The sequence below is a fragment of the Equus przewalskii genome, chromosome 25, assembly GCF_037783145.1.
Source record: "Equus przewalskii isolate Varuska chromosome 25, EquPr2, whole genome shotgun sequence".
In the NCBI taxonomy this organism is placed as follows: domain Eukaryota; kingdom Metazoa; phylum Chordata; class Mammalia; order Perissodactyla; family Equidae; genus Equus; species Equus przewalskii.
Window position 1 is genome coordinate 5,732,809 of NC_091855.1, and position 27,186 is coordinate 5,759,994.

The window sequence follows — 27,186 nt, forward strand, 5'->3', positions numbered from 1 at the left end:
GAAGTTTACAAGCTCGTGTAGGAGACATAGAAGAAAGAAAACAATTATAATATTGTGTGATTAATACAACAACACAGACTACTTTGGGAGCACAGAGGGGGAACTCAACCCACAAGTGAGGGCTCAGAGGAGGTTTCCCACACGAGCCAGTGTGCAATTGAATCATAAAGGAATTAGCCAGATGGTGAAGTATGATAAGGTGTGTTCCAGTTTGTTCATTTACTTACTCATTCAGAAAATATTTTTTCAGTACTTGCTATGCTCTAAAGGCATTCTAGTGCTAAGAATATAAAACCTGATCAGGCCCTGTCCATGAGTTTTTCTCGAGTAGAAGTAGTAGATGAGAAGGCACAAATGTGCAATAAATTATTCTGGTTGTTGTGCAGAAGTCCATATAGGATGGGAGCACAGGTCACTTGTACCTGGAGAGAGCAATCATGAGGGGAGGCTTACTTGAAATGAGATCTCAAAGATGAATGGAGGTTTGGCATGTAGTAAGTGAAGAGGGACCTTCCAGGCGGAATGTGCAGTGAGACAAGGGGATAAAGTTGAAAAATGGCAGGACTTAATCAGGGAAACGTTAAGTACTTTATCAATGAATTAGAGCTTAGCATGCAGTGAGATTGGAGTAGTGAGCAGAAAGCAAGTCCTAAAAAGCCCTGGATGATGGATCAAGTAGGTTTTGGATTTACTCTAAAGACAGTAGAGATCCATTTGTGCACAAAATGGAAAGTAACACCAATCTTACTTTACATTTATTCTCATGGAAATATGAATTTCTATCAATTTCTGAGTGTTTTGTGATATTCACCGATCCGTTAAGGTTTACAAGTAAATAGCTGATATGATTTTTGCCATTTATTTAGCAAGATCATCTAAGGTGCAGTGTGATGGATAGGATTAGGAGGAGAGGATTAAGACTGGAGGCAGGGAGCCTGATCGGACAGCTCTTGAAGTAAACCTGGTGAGACATTATTCAGCAATGAGGATATATAAAAAGGGAGATTTGAGAGACAATTAAGGAGAATAAACAGGACTTAGTTTGAATATAAGAGATACAAAAGGAGGGAAAGTCTAAGAAATCGCCAGGTTTCTGGCTGGAATGATCGAATAGATGGTATTTCCCTTCACTGAGAGAGAGCGAATAAGGAGGAAGAACAGAAATAGGAGGAAATAAGGATGAGTGGGGTTTTTTTTTTTTTCTGCTTTTTTCTCCCCACATCCCCCCAGTACATAGTTGTATATATGTTTTTTCGGTTGTGGGTCCTTCTAGTTGTGGTATGTGGGACACCGCCTCAACATGGCCTGAAAAGTGGTGCCATGTCTGTCCCCAGGATCCGAACTGGCAAAACCCTGGGCCACCAAAGCGGAGTGGGTGAACTTAACCAGTCGGCCACGGGGCCGGCCCCTGAGTGGAGTTTTATACATGTGGCATTTGAGGTGCCTTTGGGTTTCATACAAATACAGTAATCTATTAGACATGCCAGACCCAAAGCTACTGCCGGTGCTGGCAATTCCTGGTGGTCTTAGTCTTCTCTGAAAATCTACCACAGTGGCTTTTTCCTAACAATAAGATTCTAGAAGAGTAAAATTAGGGATTTCAAGTTATGGTTAATTAAATTTGACTTGCATGAAAGAATACTTTAAGCATCCCTCTTGCAGAAGGCTAACTTACGTTAAACAGACAAGACACCCATAGTCAACAAACATACTTTTTAGAAGAGATAGAGAAAATTCAGCATGGTTATGATTGCTGTGATGGAGTCCTTTCCTGACCCCCTTATCACGGGGTTAGACGCCCATCACGTGTGCTCTCTCTGTAGTCCTCTAATGTCGCCTACCTGCTGTTGCTCTTGTCACACTGATTTGTAATCTCATTTGAGGGTAGGGACTTTATCTTGTTCACTGTCCTATCCCTGTCATCTAGCAGAGTATAATGCATAGTCAGTAAGTATATGTTAATGATAGGGTGTTATATGAGTTGAAAGCGATTATACACTTTTAATGCTTTTGGGGACATGTTTGTATACTTTCTGGGTTTCTACACCTAGGTCTTTTTTTCATTCAGCATTTACCTTCTGTCTTTTTAATTAATTTTTTCTTTATACTCATACATTAACCACATATAATTTTACATAAAAACAAAATGTGATTATATCATACATCGCTTTAAATTACAGTGCCCTCCATCCACCCCTATCCTCACATTGTCTCCTGTCCCATTTTATGCCTTACCTTAGGTAACTCGTGTTAAGATTCTGATAGGTAACCTTCCTGTTTTTGTCCTTACACAACTAGTTACACGTACACTCACATGTACAGTATATGTGGTAGGTACATATGATGTGTGTGTTTGTCGCTATTTTACAAGTTGAGGTCATGTCACATACAGTTGTCTGCATTTTGTTTTTACCCAGTAAACTCTGTGGAAATTACTCCAGGTGAGCTGGTATTGCTTAAATTCATTCTTTTTAATGACTGCATAAAACCGTTTAGTATGGATTTCCAATGAATAAATATTCAGTCATTGCTCTGTTGATGGATATTTACTTTATTACCATTTCCGCCCACTCTAAACATTTCTAGGGTAAATATCCACACATATATGTTCTAACCTCTTGTAGCATTTTGTATTTAGGGAATAGTTTCCAGGAGTGGTTACTAGATTCAAGACCAACTGTGTTTTTAATTTTAGAATAGATATTTCAAGTTGTTTTCTTAAAAGTTTAAGCCAGTTTATTTTTATCAGTAATTTATTAGAGCTTTGTCCTTTCATTCCCTCTAGAAATTTTATTACTCTTTTTACTTTTGTCAGGCAAAATATCAAGGTCTTTCTGACTATTGGTGAATTTCTATGTCTTTTCAGGTTTGTTGGCCATTTGGATTTGCTCTTCTCTTAATTACCTACTTAAGTTCTTTCTCCATCTGTTAGCTTCTAAATTTTTCTTGGAACTTTAAGAGCTATTTTTATATTTTAGGTGTTTTCTATCATCTGTATTACAAATGTCTTTTTCCATATTTATACTTTATTGACAATATTTATGATCTTTCTTTGATAATTAAAAAAATTTTATATAGTTATTTCTAACTTTTATAATTTCTATGTTTTTACAGCTCGATTAGGTTTCCCCTAACATGAGCTTATACCTGTAGTCTCCTAGATTTTCTTGCAAGATTTTTATTATTTAGTATATATTTATATTTAAGTCTATCTGGACTTTATTTTTGCAAATGGTGTAAAGTAGAAGTCCAATTTGATTTTCTTCCAGATAGTCAGTTGTGCCAGCATCAATTCTTATGTAAGCTGTCTTCTTTCCTATTGAATTGAAATATCAACCAATTTGATGATTAAGTTCTCAAAGATGTAGGGATATTTTTTCTGGATTCTTTACTAAGTGTTCTGGATTCTTTATGATCTAGACATATTAGACTATTGTGTCTTTATGGCACATTCTGTTATCTGATAGGGCAAATTTCCCCTTCTTTAAATTTTTCTACTTTTCTTGGCAATTCTCAGGCATTTATTCTTCCATATAAACTCTAAAATTATTTTTGTCAACTAAAAATCACCTTAATTGGAATTGTACTAATTTATGTATTAATATTGGAAGAATTGACATTTTTTATGGTATTTCTTACTGTTCAGATCTTATTTTGTGCTCTCCCATAGGATTTCATAATTTTCTTCGTATGGTTTCTATGTCTTTCTTAATTTTATTTTTATTTTAACTTTTTGGTCACTGTAGTAAAGGATTATTTTCCATTTCTAGGGGAATATTACTATAATATAGAGAAAAGCTAATGATTTTTATATATTTATCTAGTATCCAGTCACATTATCAAATTCTCTTATTCTAATAAAGTTTTTTTTCTCACTAGAGTCTCTTGAGTTTTCTAGGTATATAATCAAATTATCAGCACAAAGAGTTTTTCATCTCTTCTCTTTTAACATTATATGTGCTAATTCTTTTATTTTAATTCATTTATCGGTCAGGAAAATGTTGGAAAAGTGACATAGGAATAGAAAAAGGCATATCAGAGTATAAAGAAGTCAATATAAGGCCTGGAACAATAGGGTAAATGATGGATATTATCATGAATTAAATTAATCTTATATCATGCAAGGTAATTAAATGAGAATAAAACAGGTGATAATTTTGAGAAATTGTACAGATTGAATACTGGAAAGGTAAATATTAAATGTATATATTTTGCTTTATGCAAAATCCAGCTAAAAATATAGATTAACATAAAAAATCAGAGGGTGATTATTTGCTATACCTAAGAAATTGTCAACAGACGGCCTTTAAATAGAAAACATCTATGATGTCTTGAAAATATTATTTCATTTAAAACATTTTAGCTTATGTGTATAGACTTTAGATCTATTTCTGTTGATTAAAACGAGATATACTGTGCTCTATTTAAAAGGTGGCTATTAATTAGGAAAAACAATTACCTTAGAAATATTTTAGCAAGAATGTGAAATAAAGAAGAGTGACTAGGAATTGGAAGATGAGGATTTTAATACTTTTACTAGCTCTCTGATTTTTGGATAGTCAGTTAACTTTCCTGAGTCTTTAGCTTTGTCAGTGAAAGACGGTTATAATACTGTCTGAACTGCCTGCCTTACAGAATGATTGTGGTATTCAGGTTTAATGAGATAATGTATATGAGATATTACATATAATGTATATGAAAGTGCGGAGTATGAAGTACAATATAAATGTACAGTGATATTGTTATTAGATAAATAGATATCTCTGCTCTTATTTTCTTTTTATTGATTTGATTGAGATGCTATTTGGATGAGGTTAAAAGGAACTTGACCATTTGAAGAAAAATATCTACAGAATAGAGCTAAGCAGTATTTTCTAGCTAGGAAATTGCCCCTGCTATAAGATTACATTTTAGATAGAAAGCATCCTATTTATTCTTACTGATAGAAAATGTAAGCTGATGTGTTAGTTAGTGTGTAGGAGTGGGGGTTGGGTGTGGACTGTGCATGAGGAGCTTGTTGATGGAAACCTTAGAATAGTCCATAGATTTGTTTGAACATAGGTAACTTTTTGCATTCTCTGTAAGCTTTGGTTTTAGTTGCAATGAAGGCTTGTTACCTGGTATTTTGGGCTGAAATACACTGTTACTTCTAATTGAGCAGGTGAGAAATAATGGTAATCTCAGTCAATTGTTCTTTTTCTAAGATATAAATTAAACAATTTATTTTAATTTTTTGTTTACATATTTGATAACAGGTGGTGTTTATGAAGATTCCTGTGCTAGTCATGGTCCAATGAGTTTGGGAGAATTGGAGTTGCAGCCAAATTCTAACCTTGCCCTTCCCACATCACTTCTGACAACACAGGAAGATGACGTTAAGTTATCAGTAACACCTGAAGATTTTCCTCAGGTACCAATTAATAGCATTTGTACTTTACTTAGAATAAGAATTGTAAAAGTATTGCCTTAGCATGATACACTGTCAAGAGGATAGTCTTTGGAGTCAGACAGCTTCAAATCATGCCTCCTTTGTTTGCTAAGTCAAGCCTGGATACAAATCTTAGCTCATCTAGTTTCTAGCTGTGACCTTGAATACATTACTTAGCTTTTTTCTAAGCCTTAATTTCCTCATCTTTAAATTAAAGAATAAAAATAGTATACATAAAATGCCTGTCACCTAGTTAGGTAGCTGTTATCATTTACACCTCTGTATCTCCATGCAATATATAGTGTAGTAATTTGCACATAGTAGGTACTCAATAAATATTTATTACATTAAAATTTGCAAAATGTGTTACCATGAAAACATAAGAAATTTCATACTGAGTTAAGCCAATACCCTATTTAATCTTGTGCACTGAAAAAATAGAATAATTACTCTCCAAGATGTAAAAAAATGCTTATGTTATTAAAAACAGTTTTGTATCTGTATAATAGCAATGCGTTTCTCACTGTGGATTAATTTATTCAGTAAGTATTCATTTGATGGTATTGTGTAGAATTACGTGGCGTTGAGGATCATTGGTTCACAGCCAAGGGAGTTCTCGTGTAAAATCTGAAACTGGCCCTGTACACAGAGGACAAGGAGAGATCAAAGAAAGAGGCAGACCATTCGAGATTGGAAGGTGGTAGCTTTACTAAGCGAAGGAACTTAGTTATGAGGCTTGTCTTGGAGGCCACAAGATGAGTAGATCTCTGCACCTGCCTGCCAGAATCTGAAAAGTTTGTATAGAAACCTTAACCGGGTTCAGTCATGTGTTCAGCCCAGATGTCCCAACAACACCTTACTCTCTCAGGACTGCGTCCTTGAAACGGCTGTTAGCATGGGAATAGTGGGCAGGACATACATTCCAAGGACAGGGGAGGGGGCAAGGCTCCTCTGATTGCCTGCTCCACCTGATGGTCACATCCTCTTGATGACCTCCTCCTACAAAGATGAAAGCCAAAATATATAAAATAAAGATTGTTTATGGAACACACCATTATGTAGGGTTTAGTATTAATAAAATATGATCAAACAAAAATCAGAAAAAGCTAGTTGGTAATGAATAAATGTCTGTTAAAAACTTGCGTGTGAAACAAAAATTGTTTGTGACCTTGGGTTAGGCAAAAATGACGCCAGAAGCACTATCTATGAAAGAGAAAAAAATGAATAAATTGGTTGTATCAAAAATAAAAACTTCTGCTCTTGAAGACACACTCTTAAGAGAAAGCAAATACAAGCCAGAGACTGAGAAAATATTTGCAAATTACTTCTCTGATAAAATACTTGTATCCAGGGGCCGGCCCTGTGGCCGAGTGGTTGAGTTCGCGCGCTCCACTTCGGCGGCCCAGGGTTTCACCGGTTCTGATCCCGGGCGCGGACATGGCACCGCTCATCAGGCCACGCTGAGGTGGTGGCCCACATGCCACAACTAGAAGGACCCACAACTAAAAATATACAATTGTGTACCGGGGGGCTTTGGGGACAAAAAGAAAAAATACAATCTTAAAAAAAAAAAAGACATATCCAGAATATATAAGGAACTCACAGAATTCAATATTAGGAAAATAATTCAATTAAAAAATGGATAAAATATTTGGACAGATACCCTTACCCAAAGAAGATATAGTGATGTCAAGTAAGCACATAAAAAGATTTTCAACATCATTAGACATTAGGAAAATGCTAAGTAAAACCACAACGAAGTACTACACACCCATTATAATATCTAAGATTAAAAAGACTGGCATGCCAAGTGTTGGCAAGGATTAGAGCATCTTCAACTCTCATACACTGCTGGTTGGGAATGTAAAATGATTCACCCACTTTGGAAAACACTTTGATTTTTTAAAAAAGTAAAACATACACCTGCTATATGACCCAGGCATTTCACTCCTAGGTATTTACCCGAAAGAACCTAAAACATGTCTACACAAAGACTTGTATGTGAATGTTCATAGTAACTTTATTTGTAGTAGCCCCAAACCGGAAACAACAGAAGTGTCCATCACTTGGTGAATGTACAAATGTACATTGTATCATTCAGCAATAAAAAGGCATGGACTACTGATACATACAATAACATGGATGATTCTCAGAAAAATTATGTTGAGGGAAAGAAGCCAGACCTAAAAAAAAAAAAAGGAGTGCATACCCTGTGATTACCTTTATATAAAATTCAAGAAAATACAGACTAATCCACAGTAATGGGAGGGAATACAAAAGGGTATGAGAAAACTTTTGAGATTGGTGGCTGTGTTCGTTATATTATCTTGAATGTGGGGATGGTTTCATGGGTATATACATATGCCAAAACTTAGCAAGTTGTTCACTTTAAATATGTGCAGATTATTGTTTATCATTTGTACCTCATTAAAGCTATTTTAAAAATAGAAAGATCGGGTCCTTTAATTGTTGGCCTGTCTTAAAATCTACGAAGTGTTACCAGAAGAATGGGCCTCAAGAAATTCGTTTGTTAGATTTCTTTAACAGAAAAGTAAGGCTAGTAGTAGCACAAACTTACTTATAGTTCTTACTCTGCCAGATGCTATTCTAAGTACATATTTACATATTTAACTCATTTAATCCTTATAACAACCTAATGAGGTAGTTATTATTATTATCCTCATTTAATGAATGAACAAATTGAGGTATTGAGCAGTTAATAACTTGCCCAAGGTCAAAGCTAGAAAATGGCTTAGCCAGATTTCAACACAAGCAGTTTAACTCCACAACACTCAGCTCTGAATCACGGTGGTTAAGGAAGGAGCCATAGGGAGGTTCTAAGTCGAAGGAGCCGGAGATAGTCATAGTCCCCATCCTCGAAATGCACACAAAAATATTTTCTTCAAGGCAGAAACCCATGTGATTCATGGCTCTAAGTTAAAAGGCCAGAGTTCAGTCTAGCTTTGTTACTACTGCAGTCTAAAGCTACCCATTTTTATTTGTAGATAAATAGGCCTGCCAGGGCTGGAGTGGTTCCAGTTGAGTCCATGTGGACAGGTGTTTCAGAATTGTTGATCAGAGAATCTTTTTAAGTTCCTGTCAAAGTATATTTGATAGCTGTTTTCTGAGGCTCATTCATAATTAGGCTCATAAAACAGGAAAGAGAAGAAAGAAAATGGCTAAAGTCATCGTAGTTTGTGATATGTGATTGTGAAGGAATTTGTGACTAATGTAGATTTCAAATTTGGGTAGGTTATAGATAAGAAAGAGAGACAATAGGGCTCATGGTGGAGCGTGTGTTTCTTGAATGGCAAAGGAGGATAGCAATGCCTACGCACTTGTGAGAATTAAATGATGTTACTATCTATAAAAGCTCTTTGAAAATTGCAGTGCATTATGCAGAGTTTCATTTTATGCAAAAATAGTTATATGGGAGAGCTTACAGCCAAATTAAGTTTTTATCCTGTCTAAATCTATCATGTATATATATATCTAGAATAGTTTGATTTATAAGTAGCTCTGAATTCTTTAGTAAAAATAGACAGATGATTTGAATGTTTGAAATCTGGGTATGTTATCCAAATCTTTTTAAAGAGTTTATTTGTAACATCTTTCCTTTAGTAATATGTACTCCATTACCCATTTGGCAATTAGAAGGCGTACATACTATTCAAATTTTATTTAATAAACACCTAAATAATTTAATTGCTCAAATTTTTTTAAAGTAACTTAAAAAATAATATTATGACTTTATGTCTTAAATTCTTTAGTACCAACAAAAGCCAGACCAAGATGTTAAGCAAGTTGAACACAAGCCAGTACAAAGTCGTTTAATACGTGTAAGAAATAAATCCAATATTTCACTTTCACAGCAACAAGGTAAGATTCATTTTCTTGAATAATATAATAGTTTGATACTTGTCTTGATACTGAACAAGTATATAATGAGAATTCTTTACTTTTATGTATGTCTTATTTGTGTCTCTAGGTTTTTTGTTTGCTTTCTCTCATTCATTTAGTCTGTTGGGATAAAAAATCTGGTATCGTGTTTGACTGTATATTTGTTAGTTCTTTTTACCAATAAATACTATTTCTAATGGATTTTAAAAACTCTTAGGTAGTGTTTTCCTTTAATCTTACATTTTTGTTTCTTGTACAATTGAAGGTCAGCATCTTCTTATCTATGTATAGATCTATATCTCTATCATAATTGTTTTATAATATGATAAAGACAGGGGTTATAGCTTTTAAGGGTGCTTTGAAAGGCTGTTTAGTGTTGTGTGCTGACGTTACCCAATAAGTACATCTTAAGAAACAGAGGATTCTCATGTTATATCCCATGAATTTTCTGCAGTGTTGTTTGATTATCAAAATTGTGTAGTTGACCTTTAATTCTGCAGTCAGCATCACAGCATTTTGGTGTTGTCCTTATGTTTCTGCAAGGCTGTTGGCCTTGTGCTTTTTCTTCTTTTTTCTTAGTCATTTAAATTTTATATAATCTAAATTCTGAAATTTGGCAGTAGAAATTAAGATGTCTTCTGTTTAAAAACTTTCTGTCCACAATCCAGGAAGAAGTATTAGGAATATTTTGAGCAGTGGAATGTTTTTCTTTGCTTTTATAATTGTGGTTTTATTTCATTTATTGAATGCCAATGTAATTGCAAATGTAACTGTGTATTTGGTGTTTTGGTGTTTGGTGTTTTGAGGAAGTGCTCAAGATATTTGTTAAGATTGTTTAACAAATCTAAGGTTTAGATTTTTTTAACCTTAATTAATCTAAGGTTTAGATTTTTACTTTTCTGTTTGTTTTCTCTTCCTCTCTTGCTCAAACTTTTTGCAACTTTTCCCTCTCTACCACTTTTTTAACCTAACCGTGGTACAGTAATGTTAATGTTATATTTTAGAATCCTATGGAAAATTGCCTGTAAAACTTTTCTCATGGTGATTTAAAAATTAATCATGACAGTATATAGATAATGAGCAAATAAATGTTCATAAGGTAATATCAGAACTGACTCAATGTCCTTCTGCTGAGTGTTGTTACCATTCATGGTCAATGACAGTACATTTAATTTACGTTTAAAAAAAGTATAATTTCTTAAAGTTACAAATGAATTTTGTTTCCTTAGGGGATGTTGTATGTAATAAAACAATTGTTTTTCTCAGCTGATAGGAAAATATCTTTGTTTGGTAAGATTTTAAGGGTAAATATCTCTCTTTAGGAAAGTGGCATTGTTTTCAATTTCACATATATGAATGTTTGACCACAAGATGGCAAGAGTTAAATTTTTGTTAACTTACAACATCATTAAATGTCCAGTTAACATTTAATAAGTCAATAAAAGTCATAAGAAGAATAAAATAAACCAAGGTGTTAGTTAGTAGGAGAAAGTTTTATTTAGAAAGAGTGGGATTTAATATGTGTAAAATTTTTTTCATTTAATTTTACATCTAATACAGAAGTTAGGAAAGCAGGCCTATGTGTATATGTCAGCTTTGACTAAGACACATAAATACCCAATGAACTATAAATAGAGCATTTTAAATACAAGTCAAGTGTTTCACGCAATAATTGATACGTATTTCCATACTGAATATTTTTGAATGAATACAATTGCCTTGCACATATATTCAGTTATGACTTTTTTCCCGTAACTTTTGTGAGTTTTCTTTTTTTCTCTGATCAAACTCTGAGATGTTGCCAAATGTTTCAGAGGATAGAGGAGTCAGATGCCGAAATAATCCTCCAGAGTTCTCAGGACTTTGAGTGACCTCAGAGGAATTCGGTCCTCTGTCTCTTACCCAGAGGCCTTGAAGATAATGAAAGGAATTCACCTTATCACAAGGGAACAAAACCACATCTTTTCTGGCAGATAAATGCTTGTAAGAATAGTTGAACCCCAAATTATGGCTGTTTCAGGGGAAGTACCCTGTATTCCACTTTCAAATGTATAGCAGTTTAATGTACGTATAAAGACATCACACAGTTGACCGGCTGTAGCGGCTCTTTGACCATCCATTAAAAGTTGACTGAAGACCTGATAGGACATAGCTTCTAGCACCATGTTTCTGGGGAATCTGTAAAAGCCTTGTTTTTTTCCCCCCCTCTTGATTATTCTTTTCTGATTTTAGTATAAAAGAGAGAAATCGAATTGATTGTTCTGGCAGATGATATCTTTGAAATCTAAGAGTAAAACTCTTTTATTTGGTATTGAATTCATTGGGTGTATTTTTCACCACAGGATACCGGTTATCTGGTTCTGTGTCCCAATTAATGTGTCTAGAGGTTTTATAGGGAAAACAACGTTTTAAGTGATTTTAATGTGTCATTTTAATTTTTTTCCCTTTTATTCCGCAAGTTAACTTTCACTGCATCTTTTACTGTGCAATTTAATTTTCTTCCATACAAATGAGAGACTAATTTTAAATCCATTTATTTGTTACAAACCCAGGAACAATTAAATTCTATCAAGTGATGTATTAAAATAGTTCAGTTTAAAAAATATTTTCCGAGGCTAGCTGGTGGTGCAGCAGTTAAGTTCGCACATTCTGCTTTGGCAGCCTGGGGTTTGGTACCTGGGGTACGCACCACTAATCAAGCCATGCTGTGGCAGGCATCCCACATATCAAGTAGAGGAAGATGGGCATGGATGTTAGCTCAGGGCCAGTCTTCCTCAGCAAAAAGGAGGATTGGCAGCAGATGTTAGCTTAGGGCTAATCTTCCTCAAAAAAAAAAATTTTCCTTCTTTAGTTTTTCTCTTAAAATTTTAAGACCATCATAATAAGTAATAATTAGAAAGTCAAACATGCTATCTATAATCAATGGGGAAAAATTAGATCATATATTTTGTGGTTAAATGCTAGGACAGATTAGTTGTCAAAGATGCTTGAAGATCACAGCATTCTTCCGTTTTCTCATTTCAAGATTATATATGTTGCTCAGAAAATATGTATCAAAGTGCTCAAAATAATAAGCGTAATTGCAGTAACTTATCAAAAGCAGGTTACATATTTATGAGAAATGTACTTACAGAATCCCAGATGGGTTTTTTTACATTATGTCCTGAGTTTAATTCCTAGCCATCTTAGCACCATTTACACCTCACATACAGTGATTGTGACTTTAAATGTGTGAGAATTAGGAAATTCAAAGTTTATTTATATTTAGAAGCTATTTCTAACTACATGTGCAAATGAAATCATTTTTGTTTTTTTATAAAGTGGTAAATTTTTTGCCTTTGTATTTGAAATATAGTTAAATTACAAAAGCTATCAGAATTATAATTGATCTTAGTAATTTCAAAATCACAGTTAAAACTTTTTTAAGTTGATTTTTTTCCTCTTAAGGTATGACAGTGATTTCAAAACCATGTGTATGGATCTCTGATAGGGAGGGGATGGGGCACAGACTAATAATTCTGCCGGAAATCCACATGTGTAACAAGCATTGTCTGAATAAGTGTGTCTTCCACAAATCCATGCTATCATTGATTAATAAAATAGAAATTCACTTTGAAATGTTGCTGAATTTGTGAGTTTTTCTTTTCATCCAGGATGAGGAAAGTGGAAAGAGTGTTGCTTCCACCCTACTTATAATAAAATGTCAGATAAACTACAAAATCATTAAATTTCTTGAACCCATCAGAGAGTTTATGATGCAGAGCAACTTAGTAGCCCAAAATCCAAGGAAAGACAGACTCCTCCAGGGAGATGGGACACAATCACTGTCTCACTGTGCCAGAGCACAGTCACAGGAAGAAACACCAGGCACCTTATAAGATGTATCTGGCTAAACTTTTTTAATGGGTTGCTAAGGCCACGCATAGAAACATTGGTCGCTACAGATACAGGAGGCGTTCACACCCACTTGCAGTGTCTTCTCCACAGCCTGTAGAAAAGAAAGATTGGGAGGCAGGGTAGGAGACTAGAGAGAGTCTCCTTCACTGAAACAGGCTGGAAGAGGAGAGTGGCTCCCACTGCCAGAAAGACTGAATGCCTCGTTTGGACCCTTTTCCTGTAAGAACAAAAGCCTTAAGTCACTGGGGAAGGGCCAGCATACCTGTCACCTCCAGAGTATAGGTGAAAACCCACTGTGGCTGGGAGGAGGGTAAAGAAAAAACCCATCCTCTTTTGGGGGAAAGGAAGGAAGTAGTCTTGGGCCCACAATCTAATATTAATACCGTTAGAGGTCTCTTGTTGCTGGGAGAGGGATAGGAAACTCTCCTACACAAAATTCATTAAGGAGGCAAGGCAGAGTTTGTCTACCACAAGGAGGAGGAATGGGCTCCCTGAAAAAGCCCCACCACAAGACCCAGGCATACAGGATCTGCTTGAGACTGAGGCTGGACCAGGACTACAGAGAGCTGCTCCTTCCCCATCCTTCACCATGAGACCAACAAGTATTGACTAACAAGCAGCAGCAGTCTACCAATGGGCAAGGCATAAGAGCATAGAGAAAAACTCCTATGGAGCAGGTGCTCAGTGAAGGCTGCAAGCTGAAGGTGGAACAGGAACATTGAGAAAAACCCTGTGGCATCCTAGGGCCCACCCGAAACACAAAGTAACACTGGAGGGTTTTGAAGCTGGTGTTAAACCAAACTTAACTGCAGCAACAACAAAACACAAAGCCAATTTAACTTCTGACTTGATTGACAACGCCTCACATTCATAGCCTAGCTTAGGAAAAGGTGGTCCCATTTCCAAGCTTAAATCCTGCTTACCTCTCTATTGTTGTACACACAATGTCTGGCATTCAGTCAAAATTAAAGACAAGAAAGCAAGAAAAAAACAAAACAGCAACAATCCACTCTTTAGGGACAAAGCAATCGAAACAGCAAGAATCACAGATGACTCAGATGTTGGAACTGTCAGACAGGGAATTTAAAATAACTATGATTAATGTGTTAAAGGCCCTACCAGAAAAGATAGACAAAACATGTATGAACAGATGGGAATTTGAGCAAAGAGATGGAATTATAAGAAAGCATCAAATCGAAATGTTAGGGTGGAAAACAGTGGTACAGATGAAGAATGACTTCAGTGGGCTTATCAGTAGACTCAGCATGGCCAAGGAATAAGTAAACTTGATGATAGTCAACAGAAATTGAAACACAAAGAGAAAGAAGAGTGAAAAAAAATCTGAGCATCCAAGAGCAACATCAAATATCCTAACATACATGTAATTGGAATTGCAGCAAGAAAAGAGAAAGCTAACAGAACAGAAAGAGTATTGAAGAGATAATGACCAATAATTTTATAAGAAAAATGAAGAACATCAAACCATAGATCCAAGAATCTCAGATAACTCCAAGCAAGATTTAAAAAATACTTATACACAGCATATTCAAACTGCTAAAAACCAAATAGAAAGAGAAAATATTGAAGGAAGCCAAAGAAGGTACATTACTTACAGAAGAACAGAGATAAGAAATATGTCAGCTTATTACAAACCATGCAGTCTAGAAGACAATAGAGTGATAAAGTGCTGAAAGGAAAAAAAGTCAACCCTAAATTCTGTATCCAGCAAAAATACTTTTCAAAAATGAAGGCAAAATAAATACTTTTTTTAGGTGAATGAAACCTGAGAGACAGACATATACTACAAAAAAAGGAAATTTTCCGGGTGGAAATTAAATGATACAGACAGAAACTTGGATTTATACAAAGAAATTAAGAGCTTCTGAGATGGTTAAAATCAAGGTATAAATAAAAGATTTCTTTCTTTCAATCACTATAAAAGATAATTGACTGTCTAAAACAAAAATAATACCAATAGATTGTCATAGTGTCTATAAAAAGAAAATGACAATGATACTGTGAAAGATGGATAGAAGAATTGACAGCATACTGATGCAAGGTTTTTACAGTGTATGTTGTGGTATAATATTATTTGAAAGTGGACTGTCATAAGTGATAGATATAGAGTAATCCTTAAAAGGTTTTTTAAATAGTACTTAAATTAAAATCACTCAGTTACTCCAAAAGCAGGCAGAAAATGAGGGGGAAAGGAACAACATCAACAAAGAGAACAAAAAAGAAATAGCAAGATAACTGGGTTTTTTTCCTTTTCCTTTTTCGCTTGAAGAATATTAGCCCAGAGCTAACATCTGTTGCCAATCCTCCTATTTTGTTTTTTTCTGCTTGAGGAAAATTAGCCCTGAGCTAAAATCTGTGCCAGTCTTCCTCCACTTTATATATGGGTTGCCGCCACAGCGTGGCTAAGCAGTGGTGTAGATCCAGACCTGCAAACCTGGGCTGCCGAAGCAGAGCATGCCAAACTTAACCACGTGCCATGGGGCTGGCCCCAAGATAATTGATTTAAATCCAACCATATCAATAATTACATTAAATGTAAATAAATATGCCAATTAAAAGAGATTGTCAGATTGGATTAAAAAACAAGACCAAATTTATGCTATCAATAAGAACTTGCTTTAAATATAAAGACATAGGTTAAAAGAAGAAGAATTGAGAGAAGATAAACAATGCAGATACTAATTAAAAGAAACCTGAGTGGCTATATGAATATCAGACATATCAAAATAATATTAAAACAAAGAATATTACCAGAGATAAAGAGGGACATTAAATAATGATAAAAGAGTTAATTCATCAAGAAGATATAATATTAATTCATCAATAAGATGCACCTAACACCACCACTTTAAAATACATGAAGGAAAAATTGGTAGAACTCTAAGAATAAATAGAGAAATTCACAATTATAGTTGGAGACTTCAACACTTCTCAGTAATCACTAGAAAAAGTAAATAGAAAATTTAAGACTATAGAAGACCCAAGCAACAATATCAACCAACTTGATTTAATAGATAAAAAGCTGATTACACTTTCTAAGTATGCATGGAACATTCTCCAAGATTGACTACGTTCTATGTCATGAAACAAGCCTCAATGCACTTAAAACAGTTGAAATCATACAAAATATATTCTCTGATCTCAGTGGAATTACAGTGAAAACAAATAATAGAAAGATTTCTGGACATTCCTAAGTACTTGGAAATTCAATTGCACAAATTTAAATAAACCTTGGACCAAAGAGGCATTTACAAAGGAAATTAGAAAATATTTTGAACTGAATGAAAATGAAAACACTACAAATTTGTGGGATGCAGCTAAAGCAGTGATTAGAGGGAAATTTCTGGCATTAAATGCTTATATTAGAATAGAATAGAATGGTCTAAAATCAGTGCTCTAGGTCTCTACCTTAGGAAACCAGAAAAAGAAGAGCAAATTAAGCCTCTAATAAGCAGAAGGAAGGAAATAATAAAGAGCAGAATGAAATTGAAAGTATAACTCTAACAGAAACTCAAGCCAAAAACTTGTTCTTTGAAAGGATTAATAAAATTGATAAACCTTGGCCAGGATGATGAAGGAAAAAGGAGAGAACACACAAATTACCATTATTAGAAATTAAAGAAGGGAAATCAGTACAGCTCCTACAGAAATTAAGGAGATTATAAGGCAATATTATGACTATCTCTATGCTCATAAATTTGGCAACTTAGATAAAATAGAAAAATTTTATGTATGCTAACTTGAGAAGAAACTCTTAACCTAAGTAATCTTATATGTGTTTTAAAAAATGAATTCTTAGTTTAAAATGTTCCAACAAGAAAAATCCAATCTCAGATGGCTTCACTGGAGAATTCTACCAAATATTTGAGGGAGAAATAATACTAATTCTACTCAAACTCTCCCAGAAAATGGAAGAAGAGAGAACTCTTCTTATTGTCATCCAGAAACCAGAAAAAGACATTACTGGAAAAGAAGATTGTGTACCAATATCCCTCATGAACATAGACACAAAATTCCTGTACAAAATATTAGCAAGTTGAATCCAATAGTATATAAAAAGACAGTAAGTCACGACCAAGTGGCTTATCCCAAGAAAGCAAGGTTGGTTTGACATTCAAAAATCAATATAATTCACTATATGAACAGACTAAAGGGGGAAAAAACGTGATCATCTCAATAGATACAGAAAAGCTTTTAATAGCGTTCAACATCTATTCATGGTTAAAATTCGCCGAAAACTAGGAATCAAAGGAATCTTTCTTAACATGATAACGGACATTTACAAGAAACCTATAGCCAACATCATACTTAATTGTGAAAGACTAAATGCTTTCCCAATAAAATTGCAAACAAGGCAGTGAGGTCTGCTCTTGCTACTATTCAAAATCATACTGGCAGTCCTAGCTGATGCAGTAATAGAAAAAAAAAATAAAAGGCATACAGATTAGAAATTTTATTAGAATAAACACATTTCTATTTGCAGATGCATGATTATCTGTAGAAAATCCCACAAAGCCTACAGAAAAAGCTACTAGAACTAATACGTGATTTTATCAGGTTCACAGGCTACAATGTCAGTGTGTAAAAATCATTGATATTTCTCTGTACTAGCAATGAGGAATTGGAAATTGTAGTTAAAAACTACAATTTATCATAGCAACAAAAACATGAAATACTTAGGTCTAAAAACTAATGAAATAGTCACAAGATTTGTGTGCTAAAACCCACAAAAACACCTGATAAGAGAAATCAAAGAAGGCAAGTAAATGGATAGATGATAATATGCTCATGAATTAGAAGACTCAAAATTAAGATGTCGATTCTCCGCAAATTGATCTTTAGATTCAGTGCAATCTCAATCAAAATCCTAACAGGGTAATTTTGGTGGGAATTGACAAGCTGAATCTAAAACACGTAAGGAAAGGCAGAGAGCCTAGAATGGCCAAAATAACTTTTAAAAAGAAAAAGAAAGTTGCAGGATTTACACTGTGTGACTCCAAAACTTGTTATAAAGCTCCAGTAGTCAAGGTAGTAATAGTATTGGGATAAGGATTAACAAATAGATTAATAGAACACAATGGAGTCCAAAAATAGTCCACATGTTTATGATCAATTGATTTTTCACAAATGGCAAAGAATTTGATAAAGAATAATCTCTTCAACAAATGGTGTTGGGACAAGTGGGCATCCATATGCAAAAAATGAACCTTGACACATATCTCACAAACATGTACAAAGTTGAGCTCAAAATGGATCCTAAATCTAAATATAAAGCCTGAAACTACAAAACTTCTAGGAAAAAATTTTTTTGACCTTTGATTGGGCAAAGATTTTTAAGATATTACAGAAAAATCATAGTTCATAAAAGGATATATTAATTAATTGGATTTCACCAAAATAAACATTTCTGTTCTTCAAAACACACTGTCAAGAGAATGAAGAAGACAAACTACAGATTGGGAGAAAATACTTGCAAATCCATTTTATGATGAAGAACTCTAGAGTATATTTTAAAAACTCATGAAACTCAACAGTAGGAAAATGAACAACCCAATTTTAAAAAATGAGTAAAAGATTTAAACAGATGCTTCACCAAAAAAGATATATGGATGGCAAATAAGCACATGGAAAGATGTTCAACATCATTAGTTACTGGGGACATATAAATTTAAAAATTAGATACCACTAAATACCATAAGGTTGGCTGAAATCAAAGAAACTGATAATATCATGTGTTGATGAGGATGTAGAACAACTGGAATTCTCATCATTACTGGTGAGAATGCAAAATGCTACAGCCACCTTGGAAAACAGTTGAGTGGTTTTTAAATAAAATTAAATGTAAATCTACCATGCAATCCAGCAGTCCATTTCTTAGGTATTTACTCAAAAGAACTGAAAACTTACATTCACACAAAACCTGTACTTGAATATTTTTTAGCAGTTTCATTCATGATTACCAAAAACTAGAATCAACCAAGATATCCCTCAAGAGGTAGATGGATAAACAACTTGTGGTGCATCCATACAGTGGAATACTACTAAGCAATGAAAAAGAATGGAATACTGAGATATGGATGAATCACAACTGTATTATATAAAGTGAAAGAAGTCAAATTCAAAAGGCTACATACTGTATTTATATGACAAATACATTAATATGACATTTTGGAAAAAACAAAAGTATAGGTATGGGAGTGGATCAGTGGTTGCCTAGGAGTGAGAGGAGGATTTGACTACAAATTGCAGGGGGGAACTTTCTGGGATGATGGAAATGTTCTAGATCTTGATTGTGGTAATGGTTATATAACTATGAGTTCGTCAAGGCTGAATCTTACTGGGTATAAATTATACTTCAATAAAACTCACTTAAATATTACTGTTTATGACGCTTCTTTTTCTCATTATGAATTTTCTTAATTAACTTGTACTAAAAGTTTATTGTTTGGGAATGTATAAAATTTTTTCTTGTTTAAAGGTGTTTAAATGCGACACTCAGTATATTACATTTATTTGTTTATATATTTTTCTTATATTTAACTCTCTTCAGGAGGAGATAGTTTGCTATATTTTTATAATACATTATATCTTCCATATAATGTAAATTGGATTTCTAGGTGTTTATTGAAGAATACATTCCATTCAAGCTAAAAGTCTGGAAGATTTATGCTTTGTAATTAGTAGCAGCTACCTAGAAACAAAAAATGATATTGTATGTGTTAATAAATCTAAAGTGCTTGATGGAAATACTCTTGTTTTAAAAATAAATTTTTAGACTTCAGAAAAGAAAGAACTTTCAGATCAAAACTTGATTTTACTGCCACATCCAATATAATGTGTAATCAGCCCAGTTCAGTTCAATAAATGTTAATTGGGCTTTCTCCGCACACTGCGCTTCTAAGTCTCAATGCCTTTGTACATTCTCTTCCTTCCATCTGGGGTTTCTTTCTTTGCTCACTTTTATGTGCCTACAAACTTCTTATTCTTCAACATTTAACTCCATCTTTCTGAGTCCTTACTGAACCTCCAGTTGAAAATGGCTTATTCATCTTTAACCCACCCCACTCCCAGCTGATTTGTACCCTGAGCACAGTCATAACCTTAACAAATAGTTAAGAACATTTTATTCACCCTAAAAAGAAACCCCACACCTATTAATATTCATTCTTCACTCTTTCATCTCCCTAGTCCCTGGCAACTACTAATCTACTTTCTATCTCCATGGATTTGCCTATTCTGGACATTTCATATACATGGAATCGTGCAGCATGCAGCTTTGTGCCTGGCTTCAAGGTTCACTCATGTTGTAGCAGGCAGCATTACTTCATTCCTTTTTCTGGCTTAATAATACTCCACTGCATGTTTCTTCTTATGTCAGCCTTTTTTAGCATCCTTTTTGTATAAGGACTGTAGAAGGTGCTTTGGGCCTAGGAGAAGAATAAGACAGTATCTGCTCTCACGGGATAAAAAAAAGAAAAGGGTAATTGAAAAGAGTAATTTCTTTAAAACACTACATCTCAGAAATAATTTGTTAGAAAACTATTAAGTGGAAAAAGACAAACACTTTTATGTCATCTTTTTTCTTATGCTGAAAAAATAAAACACATGGCAGCAAGTGTCTTAGGTCAACTTGGTGATTGTCTTTATGTGTATATATTTCTTACATTTTCTGTGGGGATGTTTGGATGGAGGTGGGAGCACAATCCATGTGAGAAAAGACACTCTTTTGGCACATTAATGGATTTTTTAAAATAGATGATTATTTCAACTGTTTGTTCCTACATGAAAGTATTATGCCTTTGATTTAAAGGATAGAAAAGTATATATAATATGTAATCAAAGAGATAAATGTGCATAACTAAAGATATTCCCTCAGAATAGGCAAAATGTGTAAAGGATTAACATGGAAAATCTGTTAGACACTGAAAATTATCCAAGGATATGCATAACGTTTTCACTTGGTGCTAAAAGGAATTTCCTTTTCTATGTAGGAATATTTTAAATTGTAGAAATTATTTGATTTTCTTATTGTTATAGAATTAATTATACACTATGTCTAGAGAGCTTGGATTGTCTTCAGTCTGTTTGACATTAGACAACGCCTCACCAAAAGCTTACACCAGGATTGTTTTAAAGATTCCCCAACATTCCGAAAACCTTTGCAGCCCTCCCATTGTTCTTAGCCAGTTTTCCTGAAACCTGACTGTAAAGTTTTTATGATGTTTTTTATAGAAATCAAATTGATGTAAAATATAATTTAAACTATTAGATATACTTGGTAGCCTTTCTATTCAACAGCCAGTAAAAAATACTTTAACTTTCCAAAGTAATAATCACAGAGGTAAATGTAGATATGATAATGTCTTTACATTTTAATATCTATAAAATAGACGTTTACGTCTGGGGAGCAGAGGGACCATTCCCAGTTCAACAAAACCAAAGGTCCCAATTCTGATTAGTGGCAGCTTCTGATCTTACTCCTAGCTCAGTAATATTTCTCTTACGCTACTCTGCCCTCTTCCAGGCAAAGCTAACTACAATGACAAGTTAATGTTTTACAAATGCTGTTCTTCTAATCAACGTAATAACGGTTTATTCAAACCTTTTATTGATTTTACTTTTATATAAAATAAAAATTAGACTATTTCAACTAGGATTATTATTCTACCAGTAGATTATTCTACTAACCCAGTTCTACCCTTTTTGTTCATATACTGGAAATAGAAGGTTGATTATTTCAATGCAAAATAAATTGGAACAGAGAAGTAATATAGACTTATTCTACTTGTAGGATGAATTACCACTGGGTTGTTTCTGGATAGTCTCTAAGAAAGCGTTTCTCAGACTTTTACAGATGTGAGAATCGCCTGGAGTACTAATTGAAAATGCAGATCCGAGCCTTCACCTTGAGACTCTCATTGTTTGCCTGAGCTGGGGCCTGCAGTCTGAGTCTTCAGCTAGTATCCCTGGTCCTTCTGATGCAGAAGGAGGAGGCCTGCCCTTTGTGCCTGGTGACTTCTGTTGGTGACTACCATAGAATTAGAAGCGCTATAGCATAGAGCATATACTCTGGAGTCAGATGGCCTAGGTTCAAATCCTAGCTCTGCTAGTCACTAGCTGGTGACCTCGAACAAGATACTTAACCTGTCTGTGCTTTCCTCATCTGTAATATGGTATCTATTTCATGAGGTTTATTTGCTAGTTAAAGACATATAATGCACTTAGAATGAGATCTGACATATTAAAAGCTGTGAAAATATTAGCTATTATTAGCATGACTGTCTCCAGGACACCTCTCTTTTTTGAATAGTCGTGTTGTAATCAGCTCTCCTTTAACAGATAGGCACTTGAACCTATATTGGTCCTGAGCTTTAAAGATGTTGGCGAGAAAGTGCTGGAGATGGTGCATGTTCTATATAGTGTTGGGGAGATAAATTGACTTTCAACAAAAAATTTTAGTCTCTAGTGAAATATTGAAGATAATTTATCTATATACATTAAACCTCGGATTCTTTTACAAAACTTTCCATTGATTTGCATGTTGGACAACTAAATATAGTGAAGGTTGTTAATCAGGGTGATTTCCAATCTGTAATCCTATCAATTGGCAAGTGAATTGCATTGTGTCAGCAATTCTCCCATCTTTAAATCCAAGAGAGAAACTGATAACTCAAAAGCTCAACAATCATGTATGAGCTGTGGCATCCTAATTAAAAATAAGGAATAAGATTAGGGCCAGCATGGGTGTATGTGAAGGTATTAAAAATGATTACATTTCTTAGGGAAAAACCCTGTAACTCTGACGGCAAAATGCAACACAATTCAGTCGTCATCCCTAGTAACCTTCCTTATATGTTCTTGGCAAACACATTTTTCTCCTTTTTTGGGGGGGCTTACATATTTTATTTTATTACGTAAGTTAATAATTAAAGTTTCCTATCCATAATAATTTTGCTTTTTACCTCTCTTCTTGTTGATGTTATAGAGAATAAGATTTTGATTATGTAAAATACTCCCAAATTTTGGCCTTTGGGCCCAGCCTTTTCCCCATCCCCACTCTGAACAAAGGTCTGACATCATCTAGGTAGGCTTAACACTGCCAGCTGTATTAAAAAAATCATTAAAAAAATTTTTTTAAGTGGGGAAGAATCTCCTAAGGTTGTCCTTTGCTACAGAAAACAAATAACATTGATGAAGTAAATGCCCTATTTGTTCCCATGTAGTTCACACATAAACATGTAATTCAGACCCAATGGCACCTCTTAGAAGACCTGTCCTCCTGGGGCAAACCTGTGATGATTAGAAATGAAGTGCAGGGGCCGGCCCGGTAGTGCAGTGGTTGGGTTCGCACATTCCTCTTTGGTGGCCAGGGGTTCGCCGGTTCAGATCCCAGGTGCGGACGTGGCTCCGCTTGGCAAGCCATGCTATAGTGGGCGTCCCACGTATGGGGTGGAGGAGGATGGGCATGGGTGTTGGCTCGGGCTGGTCTTTCTCAGCAAAAAAGAGAGGAGGGTTGGCAGCGGATGTTGGCTTGGGGCTGGTCTTCCTCAAAAAAACAAAAAGAAATGAAGTGCACACTAGAGCGGTAGGCACTGTTTGGAGGTGGGAGGGACAAATTCAAATTTAGGAATTTAGGAATGTGAAGTCTTTAGGCAGGTTTTATTGATTTTTGAATAGTGTTTATGATATCTGTTTAAGAAGAAAATTCTCGGGGGATTGTTATTGAACAGAGTTCTCATTTCTAGCAGTATCTGGTCTAGGGAGAATTCAAGTTACTTCCTCTCCTATTTCCCTTTCCTGCATAGAGTCGTCTACCTTAAGGAGTAGAAGAGATGGAGAACTGGACTTAAGTGTTGCTGTTCAGAGCTTTTTATTGCCTTTCACCCTCAAGCTTTGCTTTTCTCCTTGGAAGCCTCAGTGTTTGGAAGAACCTGTATGTTGGGGAATAATGAGCAGTTGTCTCCTGGGAACGTGTAGGGATGGTTGTCTTATTCCTTACACAGCTTAGTACTTCTTTTCTCCTTGCTCCTCTAACTAGCCTGGCTAGTTCGGGTCGTGTGACAAGGAAGCAAATATTGTGAGACAGCTTATGCATCAGTTAAATGGAGCCATTTCAGTCATGTATTCTTTCTCCCACCTGTACTAGGACCTCCATTTCCTGTCTTGTTGGCTGGCTGTTCCTGGGGCCCCATATCTTGCCTGACCTGTTTGGTTAACCCATTTAAGTACTGTCGTATCATCATCCAAGACTGCGACGTCCCTTTGATCTACGCTAATCCCCGTTCTGGGTCCTCCTGCTTTCAAGGGTCTCTGATTTTGTTCCCTGGTCACGAAGTCCTGCTGGATGATGATGCAGTCTGTGCAGTTGTAGCCTGTTAGTGCACTGTGGGGTGGGGCTTGAGCTGGACTTCTGCCATTTCCCAGTCATTCTTTTTTCAGTTTCACATTGATCTTAGCTCTCAAATAGTGCCTGTTCTGGCCCTTCTCCTCAAATCCCTAATCCCACCTTTGTCCCCTCAATTCTCTTTTAGCTTATGCTCTTGCTTTTCTAAGATCTGCTCTTTGAAATGTGAACATTTCTAGCTACTCTAACTCCAATTTCTTATGGCTCTACATTAATCTTTTCATTTTTTTTTTCCTTTTGGGTTGAAGGAAGAGCTGTGCTTTCTTTCTTCTGTAAAGATAACTCTTCCACCTGCAGCCTTGATCTCATCCCATTTCTACTGTTGACAAAGGGAGAGGGAGGAAGATACAGTCTGGGAGAAGAGAAGAGTAACTGCAGAGAAAGGAAGGGAGGGAATAGAAAGAAGGGACAAGGGGAGGGTGAATGAGATAGTAGAGAGGAAAGGGAAAAGGGGAGGAGGAGAAAGAACAGAAAACTACAAATGGAGCTCAGGCGGGAAAGGGGAAAGACGACTAGAGGGCAGGGGAATGAGTGTGGAATAGCAGGGTCGCTGATTCTCAGCTGCACAATGAGGCATGGGCTCCGGGAGTCTTCAGGTCACTCATAGCCGTACCCACTTCATAATTCTGTTCTTTCTCAACCCCTCATCCCACCACACTTACCAGTGTCTCCTAAGCTCCTGCCCCACCCTCACCTGCCTTTCTCAATGTCTTCACTTAGAACTCTCCCTTCTCCTGCCCTCTGACATCACCTCCCCATCCCAGAAACAGACATTCTTGGTCCACTTTGTGTCCTTGAAGGGTCCATATCATTTGGTAGGTACTTCACTTTTAGCCTTTGTATCATACCTTATAGGGTTATTTTCTTACATCCTTTCTCCTTCTCTAGAAAGTAAATTTCTTAGAGACAATGGCCTTGTTTTATTTATCTCTGCACCACCTTTTCTCTAGAGAGCACAGCACCTCCAATGGTAGGTTCTCAGTAAGTGTTCATTGGATCAAGTGTGTAAGGTGGCGCTGTTCTCCCATCTAGTGCAGGGGCCTTATCAACAGTTTTCTTTCTCTTGCTCTTCATTCATTCATTCATTCATTCTTGAGTACTTGCTGTGTACTGGGTACTGTTCAAAACCTTGGGGATACTGTGGTCAACTTCACAGGTGAAATCCCTGCTTTCACAGACCTTACGTACCTGTGGGTATAGTAGATAAAAAACAAGTAAATAGGGGCTGGCCCCGTGGCCGAGTGGTTAAGTTGGCGTGCTCCACTGCAGGCGGCCCAGTGTTTCATTGGTTTGAATCCTGGGCACGGACGTGGCACTGCTCCTCAAACCACGCTGAGGCAGCGTCCCACATGCCACAACTAGAAGGACCTACAACGAAGAATGTACAACTATGTACAGGGGGTCTTTGGGGAGAAAAAGGAAAAAAAAAAAGGTAAATAAATTTACAGCAATTTCAGATGATGATAAGTGCTGTGAAAAAAAAAAAATTATAGAAGAATGCCAGGTGTCCCTGGCATGTGGAGTAAGTTGGAAAGTCAGCATTTTGCAACTATCCTAGTAAAGATTAGATCAAGCAAGAATCATCAATGGATGCTAAATGTAGAGGGAAATTTTAATGAGGAGCAGGATATTTGCATGGCTTTGAAGTATCTCCTCACAGATTGGTTTATTAGTTGAAAGGGAAAACAAAAGACAGTACCTCGATTGGGTGACCAGAATTAATATCAGCATAGAGGGGCAGGTGAACATTGTCTGCCTCCAGATGGCATGTCTGAGCAGGACACAACATCTCTGTAATAGTCTGCCCAGGAGCACGTAACCTGAGTATAGTCATGGGGAAAGATCACATCAGCGTAAAACGTGGGGAAAAGGTTAACAGTTGTGAATCTGAGTCTGTGGCATATGAGTGTTCTTTGTACTATTCTTGCAACTTTTCTCCAAGTTTGAAATTATTCCCAAATAAAAAGCAAAACATTTTTTAAAGATATTGCATTATTTCAGAAATAATGTCTATGTCAATTAGCATTTCTACTAGTGTCAATTAAAAAATCATAAAGCGGGTTGATGAAGAGCACAGGGAAGCAAGGAGAAGCCCTCTCTGAAGGAGCGGCATGCGTACCCAGGAGGAAGTGAAGGAGGAAGGCATCCAAGTGTTTGGGAAAGAGTATTCCATCTAGAAGGAGTAGGAAGAATGAAGATTTTGAGGTGGGAATGAGCTTGTGCCCGAGGAACAGAGAGAGGGTCCGTGTGCAGGGGGCTGGTGGTGGGAAATGAGGTATGAGATGTAGGTGGCAGGTCACGTAGAGCTCTTCAGGCTCTGGGAAGGAATTTGGATTTTATTCTGAGTGTAATGAGAATCCTTTGGAATGTTTGAGCAGGGAAATGACAAACTATAATTTACTTTTTTTTTTTTTTGAGGAAGATTAGCCCTGAGCTAACATCTGCTGCCAATCCTCCTCTTTTTTGCTGAGGAAGACTGGCCCTGAGCTACTATCCGTGCCCAGCTTCCTCTACTTTATATGTGGGACGCCTACCACAG

The 27,186-nt window shown here is 35.8% G+C and overlaps 1 protein-coding gene across 8 annotated transcripts in view; it reads left to right on the forward strand.

Annotated features, from left to right (window-relative positions):
- KIAA0586 (KIAA0586 ortholog) overlaps positions 1-27,186 on the forward strand; it is a 107,030-nt gene that overhangs the window by 62,455 nt on the left and 17,389 nt on the right. For 7 of the 8 annotated variants that reach the window (XM_070594262.1, XM_070594263.1, XM_070594265.1 and 4 more), the window contains 2 exons: positions 5,256-5,410; positions 9,199-9,307. In XM_070594262.1, coding sequence (XP_070450363.1) covers positions 5,256-5,410; positions 9,199-9,307 — 264 coding nt within the window. Of the gene's footprint in view, positions 1-5,085; positions 5,162-5,255; positions 5,411-9,198; positions 9,308-27,186 lie in introns of all 8 variants that reach the window. The other variant, XR_011533037.1, reaches the window with a different exon arrangement.